The sequence below is a fragment of the Panthera leo genome, chromosome A1 (genome assembly GCF_018350215.1).
Source record: "Panthera leo isolate Ple1 chromosome A1, P.leo_Ple1_pat1.1, whole genome shotgun sequence".
NCBI classification, from domain to species: Eukaryota; Metazoa; Chordata; class Mammalia; order Carnivora; family Felidae; genus Panthera; species Panthera leo.
The window spans coordinates 2,245,647-2,266,088 of NC_056679.1; the positions used below are offsets into that span (position 1 = coordinate 2,245,647).

General features: G+C 42.9%; 1 protein-coding gene across 5 annotated transcripts in view; it reads right to left on the reverse strand.

The window, feature by feature from the left end:
* Positions 1-20,442, reverse strand: part of MICU2 (mitochondrial calcium uptake 2) — a 142,375-nt gene that overhangs the window by 8,624 nt on the left and 113,309 nt on the right. For all 5 annotated transcript variants that reach the window (XM_042928483.1, XM_042928822.1, XM_042928568.1 and 2 more), the window contains 2 exons: positions 10,595-10,692; positions 369-540 (listed from right to left, as the gene is read on the reverse strand). In XM_042928483.1, the coding sequence (XP_042784417.1) occupies positions 369-540; positions 10,595-10,692 (270 nt within the window). The remainder of the gene's footprint in view (positions 1-368; positions 541-10,594; positions 10,693-20,442) is intronic.

Sequence of the window (20,442 nt, forward strand, 5' to 3'; positions counted from 1 at the left end):
TCTCTTGGGTTCTGCAGGCATAGAATCACATCTATGCACACACAGCCGACTGTCCCCCCTTGCAAATGTTCATACTCTTTGACTCTGTTAGTTTGCACTGGCTGGGACTTCCAGAACAACAGTGGTGACAGTGGACGCTGTTATTACTGACTTTGCCGGAAATGCAAAACTCCTGTTTGGAACACTGATTCCATCTGGGCAGTAATTCATTCATAAGAAAACGTAAACACCGTTTCTCACCTTGATTTTACACTCAAATAAGAGAGTAACATGGTTTGGGTTACTTTGAAAGCTACTTTATTTAATTATATAAATGTTTTGAACATGATTTCATCTTTACCGAAAGCATAATAAAAAGGCATACGAACCTCTCCTGCTGACAACTTCTCTCTTACATTTTTCCAATAGATGTCTTTATTTTCAGTGTTAGTGAAAAAAAGTAGCCATTCTGCAAAGTCTTCTTTTCTCATGAAACTCAAGCCTTTAGAAAACTGAAGGAATTCCATTTCTTGGACCTCTGTTTGTAAATTCTCCATAAATCTAAATGTTAAAATATAAAATTGATGTCAGGAACTAGTGGCATTCGATTTTAATATTGTCAGTAGGCCCGCGAGGCACCTTCGGCGGTACCCACGGAGCGGCTGGCCTCTTGACATGCTGAGTCAAACAAAGCACTAGTGTGGTGAAAGGGGTGTGGGGAGGAGAAGATGAAGAGAAGCTGATTTAAAAAAAAATTTATTTGTTCTAACTTTTGGCATGTACCACTGTCTTTCTCAAGAGCTTTCCTCTTCATTTCCAGGAACTCTTTTTTTTAATTTTTTTTTTTTTAATGTTTATTTTTGAAAGAGAGAGAGCATGAGTGGAGAAGAGGCAGGGAGACAGGGAGACAGAAGGATCCGAAGCAGCATCTGCACGGGCAGCGGACAGCCGGACGCGGGGCTCGAACTCACGTACTGTGAGATCATGACCTGAGCGGAAGTCGGACGCTTAACCGACTGAGCCACCCAGGTGCCCCCAGAGAAGCTGCTTAATACTTGCTCCAATTTGTCACACTCTATACTCAATTTGTTTGTGCAACTTATACTTGGTAACCTACTTCTGATAGAGATTTATAAAAATTAGGTAAAACGTTGCTCTGATGCATCTGTAACAGTTTTTTTTCCAATGCAGAAAAATTATCAAGATCAGAGAAACTTAAAATTCACTTGGGTTACTGCCTTTAGAATGTTAATCATAATTAGGGGCGCCTGGGTGGCTCAGTCAGTTGGGCGTCCCGACTTCGGCTCAGGTCATGATCTTGGAGTTCATGAGTTCAAGCGCCGTGTCGGGCTCTGTCCTGACAGCTCAGAGCCTGGAGCCTGCTTTGGATTCTGTGTCTCTCCCTCTCTGCCCCTCTCCTGCTCATGCTCTGTCTCTCAATAATAAATAAATGTTAAAAAAAAAAAAAGAATGTTAATCATAATTAATGGTTCCTAATATTTTTGGATACCAAAGTTGATCAAGTAATCAATGGCTTTACATCAAAAGCTTAGATTTACTTGAAAATATTTATAATCATTTGGACAATAACATGTGAATATATGACTCAACATTCTTTTTAAAATAAAAACATGGCACTTTGAGCAAACTCTCATCAACAGCTCCCTAGAAAAGTACAAGTTGAAAGGATATCAGATTAAAAAAATACTGTCTTTGAACAAGAACTCAAAACCACTGCACTTCATTTATTTATAAACTAAGTCATGTGAAAAGTATAATCTCCATGTGTTTTAATACGTTGAAGATTGCTTTATTCACCTTTTTACATGTTAAAAGAAATGTACCCTCATGCCACAATTTAATGGAATTATACATGGGGTAAAAAACAGGTCTATTCCAGTTCAATGGGAGAAAAACAGTCACTGTTAAACGACTTGCTTTCGGTTCTACGCTTATCCCATAAACCTGAAAAGCATGGGGGAGTTTGATCTTGGGCTTCTATCTGTGTGATGGGTAAGAGTCTGTTACCTGCAACAGTTTCTGAATGTACTGGAGACACAGATTTATCAATGCCATGTTTTTCCGGGTCAAGGCAGAATTTTATCTACCACTTGAAGCATTTCCAGTTGGGGCTAACACATCAACAAAACCTTTTACTGATATACCTTGTTCTCTGTTTTACCGAGTTTTATTATACTGTATATTGTGATGACATTCAACTTATTAGGATCGTTAAAAAATTTAACTGCTGTTAAACTACACATTGTTTGGCTTCAGCTACTTTCATCTTACTAATTACACTTGTTTTGTTTTAGTTTTTTGAAGATTTTATTTTTAAGTCATCCCTACACTCAGTGTGGGGCTCGAACAACCCTGAGATCAAGAGTTGCGTTCTCCACTGACTGAGCCAGCCGGGCACCTCACTCATTGCGTTACTTTTGAAGAACAAAAGTATATGTTAGGATGCCATCTTTCCTAACTCTAAAATTATCGATCTTGTTATGACTGGAAACTATGGAACATGATACTGGACATAAATACATGAATTGAAGAATTCATACCGTATAAAGTCTCCAGATAAATTCTGAACAAGTTAAACAGTTTATAAATTAGTGGATTAAGTGGGAACATTGGGAAAAAAATCTTTTTCTTACCTGATTTTTAAAAAAATTTTTTAGGTCATGGGTGGGTGGCTCAGTCGGTTGAGAGTCCGACTTCGGCTCAGGTCACGATCTCGCGGTCCGTGAGTTCGAGCCCCGCGTGGGGCTCTGTGCTGACATCTCGGAGCCTGGAGCCTGCTTCGGATTCTGCGTCTCCCTCCCTCTCTGCCCCTCCCCCACTGTCTCTCTCTCTCTCTCTGTCTCTCTCTCTCTCTCTCTCCCTCGTGCGTTCTCTCTCAAAAATCAAACATTAAAAAATTTTTAAAAATTCTTTAGGTCATGGGGTGCTGGAGCTGGCTCACGCCAGCTCTGAGAATTGTCTACACACGTTTTCCCGCCTGTATTTCACGTATGGCAGCTTGAAATTGGCCTGGTAGAGTACTGACGTTACTTATGACCAAATGCTACAAATCAGGCTGTTCTTCCCGAGAGCAGACTGTCACGTGTATTTATTAGCACAACACTGCTTACAGACAGCTTTGAATGTATGAAAGCGCTATTCGGGGATTCAGGCAATAACATTTCTTTTTTTTTTTTAATTTTAAGTGTTTATTTGTTTTTGAGAGAGATAGAATATGAGCGAGGTAGAGGCAGAGGGAGAGAAAGAGACACAGAATCCGAAGCGGGCTCCAGGCTCCGAGCCGTCGGCACGGAGCCCAACGCGGGGCTCAAACCCACGAGCTGTGAGATCACGACCTGAGCCGAAGTCGGACGCTCAACCGACGGGGCCGCCCAGGCGCCCCAACAGATCACAGATTTATCCACACGCTCCCTCGTTAACTGATCCGTTTCCCTCGACATGTGGTGGTGTCTACTTAATTTGGCTCTGTCCCTTCGGTCACCTGGTCTGGTGCCAGCTCCTTGAAATCCCATTCAACGCACCCAACCACCTACCAGGGAACTGTGGGACTACTCCTTTTAGGAACTTTGTGGCTATTGAAGCCTTTAAAGAGAAACCTGGGTCTGGACCTCATGTCTTCAATTTCTAAGACATATAACCCTGGACGGAGTCCCTTATGAATCTCATCCGACTCCTGCCTCGCTTTCCAAGGACCGGGGGAATAATATATGTGAAATACCCAGACAAGGGCCAGGTGCGTGGAAGTACTCAGCAGTCAGCCGCGGTCACGGCACCGAGGCTGCAGGTAACCACCTCCCTTTTCATCCTTTTCATCCTTTTCATCAAGCCCAGACTCCACGTCCTCGGCTTCCTCGGGCCGTCGAAGGCCTTCTTCGGGGGCACCTTGAAGAAAATCCCTCAGAAACTGCGCCTAGTGCTACCGGCATAAACGGACGGTCCGCAGCCGTGACCGGGTCCTCGACGCTGCCAACACCCTTCCGCTAGGCCAGGGGGCTCTCTTCCATTCTTTCACACAGTGGCCGTTTCAACTTGCGTTCGTTCTCGACAAATCGATCCCATGGCTGCTTGTCTTCAGCACACGGCTTGCCCCCAGTTCCCAGAGCAACCAGAGGTCACTGCTTAGGACGCTCTCTCATTTTCTGGCTGTCACCCCAGGGATGTAACAACACTCATCCCCGTCTCCTTTCTGTCCCAGTGGCAGGAGGAGTCCCTTTCCCGCTGACGGCTGATTTATCTACCTGCACTCTGAATTCCACCTCTATTTTCCTCTATTTTCTTCCTCCTCAGGGGCCTTGCTGCCCTGCTGACTCCCATTCACTCCTGCATTCAGTCCTTCCCTCTTTACATCATCGTTCAAACACGTGTGGAAACCTCTTCATTCCCCTCCTGCTCCTGCCCCCCTTCCTTTGCTATGGTCACTCTTACCCCTTCCCCCTCCTCACCTCCTGCCCCCCACTTCCTGTGCTGTGGTCACTCTTACCCCTCCCCCCCTCCTCGCCCCACTGCAATCTGCCTTCTGCTCCCCCTGAGCATGTCTACCCTGCATGCATCACCTTCCTTGCTGAGCTTGTTCCTACTCGGGTTGTGTCTCAGTGAACAGGTATCGCATTGTTCACCGGCTCCACACACACAGCAGGCGGTGGCCTGGACTTGCTCCTCACTCCTCATCCCGTCAGTCACCACTATTGTTGACTCCCTTCTCCTAAATAATCCCTTGGATGCTCCACTCATTTCTGTTCCCGCCGCCACCACCTCGGTCTGATCACCGCCCTTTCTGCTCTGTTGATGCAACGGCTTCCGACGGATCTCCTTGCCCTCTGCTGGATTTCCCTGGCCAATCTGCCGGATGCGATGCGATGACCGCCTCCCCCCACCCCGCTTCAAGGTCTTTGGTGACTCTCGGCCCTTCTCCACAAGGCACGAAAGCCTTCACCGCTGTGCCTCTGCTGATCTTCCCAGCTTCCGCTCTTACTTCTGCTTCAGCCACGGTGAACGTCTCGTTTCTGAATGTGCCATGTCTCCTGCATTCAGACATGTGACTTTACCTACTTAGTAATCATTGGGTTCGGATAACACTGGTTGACAATTCCTACTGACATTATGCAACTTTGGACTCTTCCTGAGAAATTAAAAACATGAACTATCTGAACACAGCAGTAGTCTGTCTACAGTACATCAGTTAAATTCTTCTGTGGAATGGCAATAACTTAACACATTTCTGATGACGTTTTTCTAACTTAAATTCCCTGTGTTTTGGCTGTATCACACAATGAGCCTGTCTAGTACAGGATTTCTGCATATTATCAGGTATAATAAGAATTTAGGGCCAACAGTTAGATAGAAACATCAATATTTTGTAAAGTAAAAATTGACCTGGAGATTTAAACAAAATTACTGTTTTACAGGATGTAAAACAGATTTTCAAATAATTGCTTTTTCCTTAGTGTCAAGTCTACATTTACTAAGAAATGTTTTTGTTCCAGAAACTTCTAAATTCTCTTGTGTGAAGTATTTAAACTTATAACGAATTCTAGAATTTAAATTAATAATGCATGAAACAAAATCTGGAATATTGACTGGTTCAATTTGACCTACCTTTTCCTATTGATAATAGAACAATAGAACAGAGTAAGCACTGAGGAAGAAAGTCACTTCAAATGGAGTGGGGAGGACAGTGAAGAGGTAGGGCCTATGAGTATTTCCCGGCTCAGTTCTTGGAAGAATGCTAACCTTGGCTTGTTGCCAAACTGCAAGCATTCTAGACGAGTGTGTGTCAAATGCGAGAATGGACGAAAACGGACTTTCTGCCCAGCACTGATCTTGGCAACGAATCGCGTACGGGACAGTGTTACCCTAAGCCTGCCAGAACCGACCTAAGAAACAAACAAAAAACCCCCCAACTTATGTAATGTGCCTAAAATTCCTCCTTTGCCTTTAAATTTTTTTTTTTTTAACATTTTATTTATTTTTGAGACAGAGAGAGACAGAGCATGAATGGGGGAGGGTCAGAGAGAGGGAGACACAGAATCCGAAACAGGCTCCAGGCTCTGAGCTGTCAGCACAGAGCCCGACGTGGGGCTCAAACTCACGGACCGCGAGATCATGACCTGAGTCGAAGCCGGTCGCTCAACCGACTGAGCCACCCAGGTGCCCCCTTCTTTTGCCTTTACAAATCTGAGCTCCTTTGTCTCTTTGAACCATGATCTGGGTTGTTGCCTTAATGTCTGTCTCCTGATGCAGTTCCTAAGATCGCAAAATAAATGTGTTTTTAGCCTTGCCTTTTCTTGACACTTTATATATATTAATTCTTGCTTTTTAATTTTGTATTTGTTCATAAGTTTAATTATATTACTAGAGCATTTTCAGCAGATTTTATAAGGACTAGGGATCCTTCATAAAACTGATACAAGTTCTCAATATTTTGTCTTAAAGTGACACTACTGAATTTTCAAATACAAAAATTGATAATAAAGTAGGAAATAGCTTTGTCATCTCTGATGAAAAATACAAGTAGTATCCAGCTTTCTGTTCTAACTTGAAAAATCCTTCTCTCTGAATTTTAAAGCAGTCAGTCCTTGGGGGAAAAGATGAGAATATACTTTTAGTTTTGATTTTTTTCTTTAGATGCTGGATCAAGGAGCCTTTGGGAAAAGAGACTGAGGAAACTCTTAGTGGAAGAAGTCTCTTGGCCAAGAGAGCCGGGGAAATGCAAACAGAGGAAGAAGCCAGAGGAAAAGAATTCCGTAAGGAGACAGATCTGGGAGCTGGGAAACAAACTCACTAGAAACTCTAAAACTAAGGTGACGTGAGTTTGGCACGTAGTCTGAATGCTTACCGTGTGTTATGTTGTGTATACTTTAACCTATATTATCTCATTTAATTCTCAGATCAACCTCAGACTTTTCGTGTTGGGGGATAGTATATTAATGTAAATGAGAGTAGAAAGAAAAATGATTAGGAAGGAGGATATTTGCATGAATTAGAGATTTGCTCTTTTCCTTTATTAGATTATTTTAAAATTATAATTTGTAATTTTTAAATTTACTTTTTAAAAATGTATTATTTTAAAGTTTATTTATTTTTGAGAGGAGCAAGTGAGCAGGGGAGGGGCAGAGAGAGGGGAGAGAGAGAATCCCAAGCAGGCTACGTGCTCACAGTGCAGAGCCCAACGTGGGGCTTGAATTCACGAACCGGGAGATCACGACCTGAGCCAAAATCAAGGGTCGGACACGTAAGCGACGGAGCCACGCGGGTGCCCCTAAATTTACTCACAACTCTTTAAAGTGGGCAGGACAAATATTGCCGTGTATCTTTTTACAAAGACTAGAAAAAGGTACATGATTTTCCCAAGACCATACAGCTAAATAAATCGCACACCTAGGATTTACAGCCATTTGGACCTCATGTCCCGTGTTCTCTCCCTTTTATGTTGCTACCAACTTCTCAGACTGTGGCATTTAATTGTTAGTACTTGTACTTGCTTAGTAAAGCTTCAAGCGGTTTTAAAGAAAAAGCAGCTGAATTTTAGAAGCTGAAGTGAAGTATGCCTCCTTGCTTAAAACTGTGACTTTAGTTGTTCTCTACTGACAGGATGCTGTTAAAAAAAAAAAAAAAAAAAAGCCCGTGGAATTTATCGCTGGTCTTACTATAATTGTTAAGAGTACGATTCTTTATGTTACGCAGCGTCCTTTTTATAAAGCCCCTTCGGAAGATTTCTTTCTGACCTCGAGATGAGCACCGAACGTCTCCGCCCCCCCCAACCCCTCATGCCGAACCAGTGAGCTTCCAACTCAGGCACACGGGGAGTTGGGTAACTGACGTGTACCCCCTTCATGGTGCCTGCCAGAACGCGCGGCCACATGTGCGGTGTGTTCTTAGCAAGTGCCTGGAATCTCACGGTTTGGACTTCGTGTGCGAGCCTCAGTAGTGGCTCCATATTTCATGACACCGCCACTGTTCTTCTGCTCGTTTCTCTTACCCCCTTCCGACATCGGTGTCTACATCCTATTACGAGTGCCTACTTAGAGCCCGACCCTTGTATAGAGTAAGTCGACATATTAATCATTATATATTAATCAACATTCATTATATGAATAATATAATAATTATATGATATGATGCACTATAGGATACAATAACATATGATAATGAATAATGGATAATCACACAATAAATTAACATATACATATATAACCTTATTAAGTAGATATTTATCATCATCACTTCACAAATGAAGGAACAGAGAATGGAGCCTCTGCTTAAAATGCTTGTTCATCAAATCCCACTTAGTAAATGATGAAGTTCCACATCTGAACCCAGGTCTGTCTAAATCACAAATATGTTTTTTTCACAATCGATACTGTTTCTCTAAATGAGAAGCTAACGTCTACAGGCAAAAGTTTTAAGTAGCCCCAAAGCTATAACTTGGTGGCACCTTCCTTGCCTTTCCTTGAAACTAATAAGCTGTACCTTCTAAAACAATATCCCTTTATCAGAGAAGCTGGAAGAAGGTGGCCGACACCAAGGACAAACATCTCTTTGAAACAATTTTTTTGGGGGCGCCTGGGTGGCTCAGTCAATTAAGCATCTGACTTCGGCTCAGGTCATGATCTCGCGGTCCGTGAGTTCGAGCCCCGCGTCCGGCTCTGTGCTGACAGCTCAGAGCCTGGTGCCTGCTTCCGATTCTGTGTCTCCCTCTCTCCCTGCCCCTGCACTACTCATGCTCTGTCTCTGTCTCCAAAAATAAATAAACATTTTTTTTAAAGTAAGAATTTTAAATAAAATTATTCTGTTTAAAGAAAATTAAAGTTAGAACACCTTTTTTTTTTTTTTTGAGTAAAGCAATAGAGTTTATTGAGAGAAAGTATAAAGCTCTCAAGAGTGAGAGGGGTCGCAACTGAGTGGCCGCTGAGGATTTTTGTCCCTGACTTTTTATTGGGACCTTATCAGAAAGTTTGTGAGATTTCATGCATGGCGCCTAGACTGGGCAGGTCCAGAATACTCTTATCTTCACCTCTTTTTCCCCAAACTCTGCTGCCTTTGCCAATTCCTCAGCCAGTTTCCCCCTCGCAGCTGCAGCCTGCCTTCCTGGAGGTCCCTTACTTCTTCCTACCTAATGTTAAACCTTTCCCCACTCATTACAATTTGGGAATCTACATAAAGTAAATATTTAATTGTTTTAATAGATACTCTTAACTGTTTTTACATTTCTTAGTTAATTTATTTATAAATACTTCTATTTCATTTGCTTCCCAGAACACCTTTAAAATTAACTAGTTTAGGGAATCTTAAAGTGAAGGGGAAGTGGTGTATTAGTCTGAATAAGTACAGCTGATATAATAGCCTGGCTTGGCTTTAAATCATGGTATTTATTTTGAAATTTTAAGAAGTGTTCAGACAGTAATATTTTTCAAGTATAAGAAAAGACATTTTAAAAAATGTTTGTCGAGAAAAACTATTGTAGAGGTTAAATGACTTCCTGGAGTTCAGCTATGGGGTACATTATAATTGGACAGAGTTCAGAAACTTGGGCATTCCTCATTCCTCAATCACTGGGCCCTACAAAATTTCTTTTTAAGTTTATTTATTTATGTTGAGAGACAGAGAGAGCGTGGGCAGGGGAGGGGCAGAGAGAGAGAGAGAACCCCAAGCAGGCTCCGGGCTGTTGGCTCAGAGCCCGACGTGGGGCTTGAACTCATGAACTGTGAGACCGTGACCTGAGCCGAATCCAAGAGTCAGATGCTTAACCAACTGAGCCACCCAGGCGCCTCTGGGTCCTACAATCTTATGTCCTAACTATGTCTTAAAAACTCTCCCACTTCAAAATCCTTGTTACTACGTTGGTTCAAGGCTCTCATCATTTCTTGTCTGGGATATTTGAATGGTCTTCTCTCGCATAAAATCTATCCTTTATTCTGCTACCGCACACAACGATGGGCACATCTGACCAGGTATCCTTCAGGCATCACCCTTCAGGATCTTCCATCGCTGAGTCAATTCAAGCTTGATCCCGTGGAGTACAAAATCTTCCACAGGCAAGCACACCCTTCTCCAGCTTCTCTTCTCACCTTTTACCACACCACCTTCCATTTGCTACTCTAGATGCGACTGCTTATAATTCCCTTTACAAACCGTACGTTTTCATGCCTCTACGTCTTTTCTAACGCTGTTCTCGCTCCCTCAGACGCTTTCCCGCCAAACCATTTTTGCCTGGGTATTTCCTGCTCACCTGTCAAGGTTCAGTTTATGCACCATTTCCTTCAGAAAGCCTTCCCTGATCACCCACTCCCCAACTCCAAACCAGTACGTTAGTGACCTGTGTTACCGGACAACTCTGTACATCTATGACAGCATTGACTTAAAAAAATTATGGTATGCTATAAAACAGATACTACTTTTCATATAGGTTAGATGTTTTTGAGCAGAGTACTTTAGTTTATATTTCATAGGTTTTGTTCTCAGAGATAAATACTATATAGTTCTGCATATGATGTTCAGTGTTACTGTCTGCAGATCTGTGAAAGGAGTATTTTCAGTTGTTTTGTAACCTCTTGGCTATAAATTTCCCTAAATGAATATAAATATTTACATTTACCTTCGAAATTCTCTATAATGAAGTTTTCTTTCTCCTCTTTTTCCAAAGAAATGTATCTGAAGGGTTGTGGTAATTTCAGGTTCTTTCACTGTTGGTTCCTATAAAAAATGAGACGATAATTCCAAGTAATTATAACCAAGAACAAAAATGGACCCCGTAGCCTGGAACTCTTAGGACAATATCCATAAAAGGTTCTCGTAATAGGGGTGGAAGAATGAGATGTGGTCATCCTGTTACTTTGCATCATATTATTCTGTAATTGTCTTTGCTCAAGCAGGAGAAAAACAACGAGGGTTAAAACTCTCCAAACACTCAAGATGGACTTCAGCAGGAAACAAAATCTTAGATCAGTCCAAAAAGAAAGCTTAGAATAGTGAAAAAAATTATTTCAAAATGTGATCTCTAGGCATTTTTTAATGAAGCAGGACTGAGAACTAAAGCCAGAAGGTCTTTGAGTTTTTGCTGAATATTAGAAATACTTGAAAAGCATCTGCTTTCCATAATTACAAAACTAATAGGTAAGAATTCGATTAATGAGTAAAGCAGATTCATGGATTCTTCCTCCTTCAAATCTCTAACAAAATAAACAACAACAACAAAACAAAACTGCTAAAAAGATGATCAGCTGCAACAAAACAAAAAGGGTTACAGATTTAAACCAAATATTTTGAAAAGAGGCAGTTGGAGAAAGAAACACCAGATTCAGGTGTTGTATGGTCCCCATGTCCCCTAATCCTACCTTCTAATCCTACTTCTCAGAAATAGCAGTGGCACTGAGACTATTACATTAGAAATTCATTAAAAACGTTAATTTAGTGACAGCAGAGTAGTGGGGACAGGTAAGGCCAACTCCAAAAGAAGCTCCTCTAGAGCTTGGGGAGACTTACGCAGAGGGAAGGACGTCTCGAGGGCAGACTCTTTCAGGGGACTATGTTACAGAGGGACCAACCCTAAGCCCACAGAGTTGAATGTACTTCGGCGGGGAGGAGTGAGCTGTGTCTCAGAGCCTTAAGGAGATCAGGAGGATCAACAGAACACAGGCTCTTCAGCAAGGGCTGCATCTGCCCAGGGGAGTCTCCTCCCCCTTGCCTCCACCCCTTTTGTGCCTGGAACAGCGCACCGAAATGCAATGCCAGCAGCGGAGAAGGACAAAGATAAACTAGTTCCAGATCAGGTGGGAAGAGTAGCAGAGAGAGTTCCATTTGTGCTCCACTGCAGCGATGAGGTCTGGGCAGGGCACGGGCAGGAACGAAAGAAACAGGAAGACAACTAAGCACAGGCACCACAGCGAGAAACAGAACAGATCAGCAAAAGACACAGAACATCCAGTCTTGCGGTCCATAACACATAATACAAGGAACAAATGCGTGTCCCCATAAGCCCCTTATTTACATTAAAAGTTTCTTGTACTTCGAGATAATGGAAGATTCACACGCAATGGTACAAAATAATGCAGAACGATCTCTTGTACCCTTTACTCAGTTTCCTCCGGTGGTGACTGATGACATCTTGCAAAACATCATCAGATAAGTGGATACAGTCAACACACAGAACATTTTCTTCACTACGATGACCCTTCATCTGCTCTTGTGGCCACACTGACTTCTCTCCAGCCCCGACCCTCTCTTTGACCTCTGGCAACCGCTAATCAACTTCCTTTTCTATAATTTTGTCATTTCAAAATGCTACATACATGGACTCAGTGTGTAGCCTTCTGGTATTGGCATTTTTGTGCAGCCCAATTCTCCGGATATTCCCTCAGGCTGTTGCCGTATCAATCGTCTGCTCTTGTTTCTTGTAGAACAGTGTTCCGCTGTATGGATTACCAGTTTAACCATTCACCTGTTGAAGGACAGCTGGGTTGTTTCCAGCCTGGGGCTATGACAAATAAAGCTGCTTGACACCTCTGTGGACAGGTGTTAGTGTGAACATAGTTTTTATTTCTTTGGGATGGATGGCCAGGCGTGCAGTTACCATTTTATCGGAGCAGCAGTATCATTTTACGTTCCCACCAGCAGTGGATGAGTGATCCGGTTTCCCTGCATCTGGTGGTCAGTGGAATTGTCAGTTATTTCATTTTAGTCACTTGGATGTACTTAAGAGCCTCTTATGGTTTGCCTCCCTCTCCATTTTTATCTTATTTTTTTTAATGTTTATTTTGAGAGAGAGAGTACACACACATGCCCACGAGCAGGGGAGGGGCAGAGAGAGAGAGGGAGAGAGAGAGTCCACCCTCAGCGAGGAGCCTGATGTGGGGCTCAGTCTCACAACCGTGACATCGTGACCCGAGCCAAAATAAAGAGTCTCAAAGTATGTACTTCTTGATCCTGTGTCACTCCCCCCAAAACACACCGTCCCCTCCCGCAACCACCGACTTGTTCTCTGTATCTATGACTCTTGGGGTTCTGTCCTGTTTTTTAGATTACATATGTAAGCGCAGTCCTGTAGTATTTGTCTCGCTCCGACTTATACTACTTAGCAGGATACCCTCAAGGTCCATCATGTTGTGGCAAATGGCAATATTTTCTTATGTCTGAACAGTACTGGGTATATAAGCCACATTTTCTTTATCCACTCATCGCTCAACGGACACTTAAGTTGTTTCCACACTTTGGCTTTGAAAATAGTGCTGCGATGAAACAAAAGGGGTACACACACCTTTCTGAATTAGTGTTTGTTTTCTTTGGACAGATGCTCAGCAGCGGAATTGCTGGATCATACTGTAGTTCTATTTTCAATTTTGAGGAACCTCCAAGTGGTTTTCCATAGCGGCCGCACCAATTTACAATCCCAACAATGCACAAGGTTCTCTTTTCTCCAAATCCTTGCCAACATTTTGTTATTTCTTGTCATTTTGATACTAGCCATTCTGACAGGTGTAGGTGCTATCTCATTATGTTGGTGATAAGGGATGTTGAGCATCTTTTCATGTGCCTGTTGGATATCTGTGTGTCTTCTGTACAAAAATGTCTATGCAAATCCTCTGTCCATGTTTTAACTGGATTATTTTTCCTATTGAGTTATATGTATGAGTTCTTTCTATATATATATATTCTGGACGTTAACCCTTATTCAGATATATGATTCTCAAATATCTTCTGACATTCATAGGTTGCTTCTCTGTTTGGTTGAGGGTTTCCTTTGCTGTACAGAAGCTTTTTGGTTCGATGTAGTCCCGTTTGTTTATTTTTGCTTTTGTTTCCTTTGCCTTTGGAGTCAGATAAAAAAAATTACTAGGACTGATGTCAAGGAGCTTATTGCTTATGTTTTCTTCTTGGGCATTTTATGGCTTTAGGTCTCACATGCAAGTCTTGAATCCATTTTGAGTTAATTTTTTGTATGTGGTCCAGTTTCATTATTTTGTGTGTGGTAGCTCTCCAATTTTCCCAACACTGTTTACTAAACAGACTGACTGCCTCTTCCCCATTGTATTTTCTTGCCTCCTTTGTTGAAAATTACCTGACCACATACATGTGGGTTTATTTGTGGGTTATCTCCATGTATAGTTCCATTGTCCTCTGTGTCCATTTTTGTGGCAATACTACACGGTTTTGATGATTACAGCTTTATAATCCCATTTGAAACCAGGCACAGTAACCTCTGACTTTGTTGTTCTTTCTTAACACTGTGCTTTGGCTCTTTGGGGTCTTTTGTGGTTACTTCCACGTAAGTTATGGAATTATTCCAATCCGGCAAAAAATGTCATTGGAACTTTGACAGGGATTGCAATGCATTTGTAGATTGCTTTGGGTTTATGGACATTTAACAACATTGATTTTTCTAACCCCTGACACAAAATATCTTCCCATTTATTTGTGTCATCTTCAATTTCTTTCATCAGTGTTTTGTGGTTTTCAGTGTATAGGTCTTTCACCTCCTTAGTTCAATTTATTCCTAAGTTTTTCATTCTTATTAATGCAATTGTAAGTGGGATTATTTTCTTGATTTTCCTGATATTTTGTTAGTGTATAGAAATGCAACAGATCTTTGTATATTAATTTTGTATCTTGTAACTTTATTGAATTCACTTATTAGTTCTGACAGTTGGTTTTTTTTTTTTTTTTTTTTTTGTAGAGTCTTTTTCCATATCATGTTGTCTGCAAATAGTGAAAGTTTTACTTTTTCCTTTCCAATTTGGATGTCACTGATTTTTTTCTTTCCTAGTTGTTCTGGCTAGGACTTCCAATACTATGTTGAATCAAAGTGGCATGAGTAGGCATCCTTATCTCGTTCCTGATCTTAGACGAGAAGCTTTTAGCTTTTCACCATTGAGGATGATGATAGTTGTGGGTCTGTCATTTACGGCCTTTGTGATGTTGGAGTACATTCCCTTTATATCCATTTTGTTGAGTTTTTCTCATAAATGGATGTTAAATTTTCTCAAATGCTTTTTTGTGCATTCACAAAAATAATATGATTTTTATCCTTCATTTTGCTGATGTGTATACCGTCTTGATCGATTTGCGGATGCTGACCATACTTGCATCCCTGGAATAAATCCCACTTGATCGCGATGTAAGATGTTTTTGATGTATTGTTATTTTGGTCTGTTAATATTTTGTTGATTTCTGCATGTATGTTCATCAGGCATATTGGCCTGTAATTTTATTTACTTTCATTTTCTTTCATTTTCCTTCCTTCCTTCCTTCCTTCCTTCCTTCCTTCCTTCCTTCCTTCCTTCCTTCCCTGTGTCCTTCTTTGGTTTTGGTATCAGGGCAATGCTGGCCTTGCAAAATGAGCTTGGGAACTTCCCTCCTTTCCAATGTTTTTGAAGAGTTTGAGAAGTATAGGCATTAAATGTTCTTTGAATGTTTGGTAGAATTCACCAATGAAGCCATCTGGTCCTGGACTTTTCTTAGGAGGTTTCTGATTACTGATTCAATCTTTTGTAATATTTGACATGTGCCTGCACTCCTAGTTCAAAGATGTTTTCCTTTCACCACTTTGAATATGCCATGCCACTCTCTTTTGGTCTGCAAAAAGTTTCTGCCAAGAAATCTCCTGATAACCTTATGGGATTTCCCTTGTATGTGACAATTTGTTTTTCTCTTTCTGCTCTTAAGATTCTCTCTTTAACTTTTGACATTTTAATTATAATGTGTCTTGGTGTGGATCTCTTTGGACTCCTCTTATTTGGAACCCTCTGAGCCTTCTGGACCTACATGTCTATTTCCTTCTCCTGGTGAGGGAAGTTTTTAGCCAATATTTCTTCAAATACTTTCCTGGTCTCTCCTCTCTCTTCTCCTGGGACCTTATAATGTAAGTGTTACTCTATTTGATGTTGTCTAAGAGGTTCCTCAAGTTAACTTCATTTTTTAAAACTTCTTTCCTTTTCATTACTCTGCTTTGGTGAGTTCTACTGCAGTCTTCTAGGTCACTGATCTGTTCTGTTTCATCTAGCCTGCCACTGAACCCCTCTTGGTCCTTTCTTATACTATCTCTTTGTTGAAGCTTGCACTGTGTTCATCCATTCTCCCCCCAAGTTCTTTGAGCATTTTTTCCCCTCCAAATGTTTACTCACTTTTTGAGAGAGAGAGTGTGAGTGGGGGAAGGGCAGAGAGAGAGGGAGACACAGAATGTGAAGCAGGCTCCAGGCTCTGAGCTGTCAGCACAGAGAGCCTGATGTGGGGCTTGAACTCGTGAAACGTGAGATCATGACCTGAGCTGAAGTTGGCCACTTAACTGAGCCACCCAGGACCTGTTCTATGAGCATTTTTATGTCCATTACCTTAAATTCTTTTTTAGATTACTTTTCTCCATCTCATTAAGGTCTTTTTCTGAGGTTTCGTCATACTCTGCTGTTTGGAACATATTTCTCTGTTTCTTCATTTTGCTCGACTCTCGGTGTGTTTCTATGTATTAGGTGAAACAGCTCTCAGTCTTCAAGTAGTGCCCTGTGTAGGTGATGAAATTTCTCTTCCAACCTTGCTCTTTGCTGTCTCTTGAACCTTTGTAATTGTCTAAACCACCTGATTCGTTCTTGATATGTCCCCGGTGTTAGGGTGTGCCAAGACCTGCCTGTTCCAAGAGAGGAATCTCATTTACACCGAGTTTCAGGTTGACTGCAAGCACACTCTTAGGCAGCAGCTTTTAACGTATAAAAGTATAGGGGTGCCTCGGTGGCTCAGTCGGTTAAGTGTCCGACTTCGGCTCAGGTCATGATCTCACGGTTCGTGAGTTTAAGCCCCCCGTCGGGCTCTGTGCTGACAGCTCAGACCCTGGAGCCTGCTTCGGATTCTGTGTCTCCCTCTCTCTCTGCCCCTCCCTGACTTGTGCTCTGTCTCTCTCTCTCTCAAAAATAATTGAACATTTAAAAAAAAAGTTTTAAAATATAAAAGTATATATAGTCCTGTGGGGCTACAATCATAGTCCCTGCTGCCTCCAGACCAGGAGATTTAGAGGTGCCCCCTGGGTGACAGCTGTAAAAAACTGGGGTTCCAGATAAGTGTAAGAGCTCCTTTCTCAGAGTTGAGACCTGGAAGGCCGAGGGGGTGTGCAAGGATGGTGTGCCCCTGCTTAGGTTCTCTGGGGGCACCTCCTTAATCTATATATGCATGGGAAACCCGAAGCCTGTCCCTTAGACTGAAGCTCCAAGCTAAGTACATAGGCCTTTTTTCCAGAAGACGGGCTGTGTTTCAGTCTGCTGTCTATGCAGTGCCCTGATGGTAGTGGTCTGCCAAGAACTGTGTTAGCGTTCCTGTGGAGCTCAGGATTGTTGGCCACTTCGGCCACCAGGGCCAGGTGATTGAGTGGTGGCCCCCGTGTGGACGGCACGCACCTGCTGGCGTTAGCTAGGCAAGGTGTATGGGGTAGGGCATGCTTGCTGGCTTCAGACAAGCAGGGGAAAGTGTCTTGACTATACACCTGTGGACTTCAGGAATGTCGTGGGAGACTTTCTTGTCTGTGCACGCATGCTGGCTTTAAGCCGGGAAAATGACAGCCCCGGCCAGTGGGGGAGCGCTGCAACTGTCTCCACTGCCCAGCTTTATCCAGGGAGTGAGAGGATGCCATGGATGTTGTGCTTGCCCGCCCCAGCTAGGGAGGGGGGCAGTGAACCCTTGTGAGCTCTCCAGCTTCCTCGAGGCAGTGGGATGGGATGGTGACCGCTTGCCCCCACCCGTCTCAGCAACGCAGGAGGAGGGTGCCGCCTCCGAGCCCACCCACTGGTGCTAGCAGGGTAGGCGGAGAGTGCAAAGTTGGCTTCTGCCAGCACCTCTGTCCCCAGGGAGAGTTTCGATGGTCCCTTGCTCTCCCAACAGACGTTCTGAGATTATCAACTGGTTTCTTTTATAGCCGTGGTGCTTTCCAAACTGCTATTTTTCTGCTGGGTCGTGGGTAGAGCGAGACTGCACGTGAGTTCCTTAAAAGGGGAATCTCGGTTTCCTATAGCACTTCGGGCCCCTCGGATGTCGGCCCTTTGCATTTTTAAGCCAGATGTTCTGGGGGATCGTCTCTCTGGGTCAGGTCCCAGGGGCAGGGGTGTCTTCAGTGGGACACCAGCCCATCACTTTTCTGGGAGAAGCACGGGACTGGTGAGAAGCCTCACTGTTATGCTGCAGTGTCGGGGTGGGGTTTTGGGTGAGACCCTGTCTCTGCCTCTCCCACCCATCTCATTGCGGTCTTTCTGCCTTTTGTTGTGGAGAAGCTGTTCTTCCAGTTTCAGATCTTCCTCAGAGGGAAATGACCCACGTGCACTTAAGGGTTTCGTGTCTGTGTGGGACGGGCTGAGTTCTGCATTTTCCTACACTGCTATCTTGAGAGAAGAGCCCCACCTGTTCTAAAGTATTTCCACAGTTTGATTTTGACATTATTTGATCTCTTTGGAATTTATTTTGCTATGAGAACTGATACACACACTCAGAACTGTTTAGCCAGTCACCCCAGGAGTCAGTCACATGCAAGGATGTAGTAAATGCCCATCATGTGTCAGACATTTTGTTAGGCCTTGGGGCTCCATGGTTTCCTGTTCCTCTTGGGTAACTGGGCATTAAACAAGTTATTAAAAATAGTAATCCAACAACGGAAGTATTGGGAAGAAATTCAAGGAGCTATGAGGGCAGCTCAGGGGAGGCTTTCCTAAGAAAAATACCGTTTAAACAGAGATCTAAGGTTTGAACTGAAGTTAAGAAAATACGAAGTGGTGGTGGGGGGGGCACCTGGGTGGCTCGGTCGGTTAAGCATCCAACTTCTGCTCAGGTCACGATCTCAGCTCATGAGTTCAAGCCCCGCGGCGGGTGAGCTCGAGCCCCGCTTTGGGCTTTGCACTGACAGAGCAGAGCCCGCACAGGATTCTTTCTCTTGTCCTCTCTCTCTGCCCCTCGTTCATTGGCACCCTCTCTCGAAATAAATAAAAAAGTCACAAATAAAGAGAAGTGGGAATAAATATTGCAAACAGGAACAACGGAGCATGGTGCTGTATGGCTGGGGTGTAGAAAGCAGTAATAATAAATATAATAGCAAATACATATATATCGCTTATGTGTTAAGCACAGTTCTAAGAGATTTAAATATATTAACTAATTTAGTCCTCAAAAACACCTGAGGTAGATTACTATTATTCTCAGTTTACAACGAAGAAACTCAGTTTTATGCAAAGAGAAGTAAACTAATTTGCCCAGAGCCACACAGCTATTAACAGATGAAGCAGCATGTAAACAGTCTTCCTGGGCCTGAGTTCTTAACCACTGTGGTATACGCTACAGAGAAAATGGCACAGCTGGAGGCTAGAAGGATGGCTGGCGAGGGCAGTCACATTTTACTTGTGCTTTTAGGCCACCTGTCTATAATGTGAAAAATGAACTAGAAATGACACAGGTGTGCTGTTTCAAAGAGGCACATGCACCCCAATGTCTATAGCAGTGCTTTCAACAACAGCCAAAGTATGGAAAGAGCCCAAATGCCCATCGACGGATGAATGGATGCAGATGTGGTGTGTATATATATATATACCATGGAGTATTATTCGGTGATCAAAAAGAATGAAATCTTGCCATTTGCAACAACGTGGATGGAATTACAGAGTATTATGCTAGGCGAAATTAGTCAGAGAAAGACAAATATCGTATGACTTCACTCATATGTGGACTTTAAGATACAAAACAGATGAACATAGGGAAGGGAAGCAAAAATAATATAAAAACAGGGAGGGGGACAAAACAGAAGAGACTCTTAAATACAGAGAACAAACTGAGGGTTGCTGGAGGGGTGGTGGGAGGGGGGATGGGCCAAGCGGGGGAGGGGCATTAAGGAGGACACTTGTGGGGATGAGCACTGGGTGTGATACAAAGGGGATGAATCACTGGAATCTACTCCGGAAATCACTAGTGCCCTGCATGCTAACTTGGCTGTAAATTAAAAAATAAATTGAGTAACTGAAAAGAAGTGACCCAGGTGGATGCAGAGAGGTGAGTCAGGAGGCTGCTGCCGTAAGTCGAGTGGGAAATGAAGCTGGTCTGATGACAGTGGTGGAAACAGAAGCCAAAGGGATGGAGGGGGCAGCGACTCGTGGCAACTGGATAGGAGGGGTAAGGAGAGAGCGGGGAAGACCTCCAGGCTTCTGGGTCGCTGAAGAGTAATTTGGTAACTCGTTTTTTTCCTACTGATTCAAAATATCTACATCGTATACCCACAGCCATATGTCTTTGGGTTTGTATTCTGACCGTTCTGTTTCTCACTACACCACTTCATTATCCCTCTCATTACCTGCATTTTCCAGAATGTTCTCATTCCCTCTCATGTTTATTCTTCGAGATGAAGTTAAGGACCATTCTGCCAAGGTTTTGAACACCTCCTACCTGCATCCACTTCCTCTGTAACCACTATCGCCAAAAATCCACCCAAAACCCAAA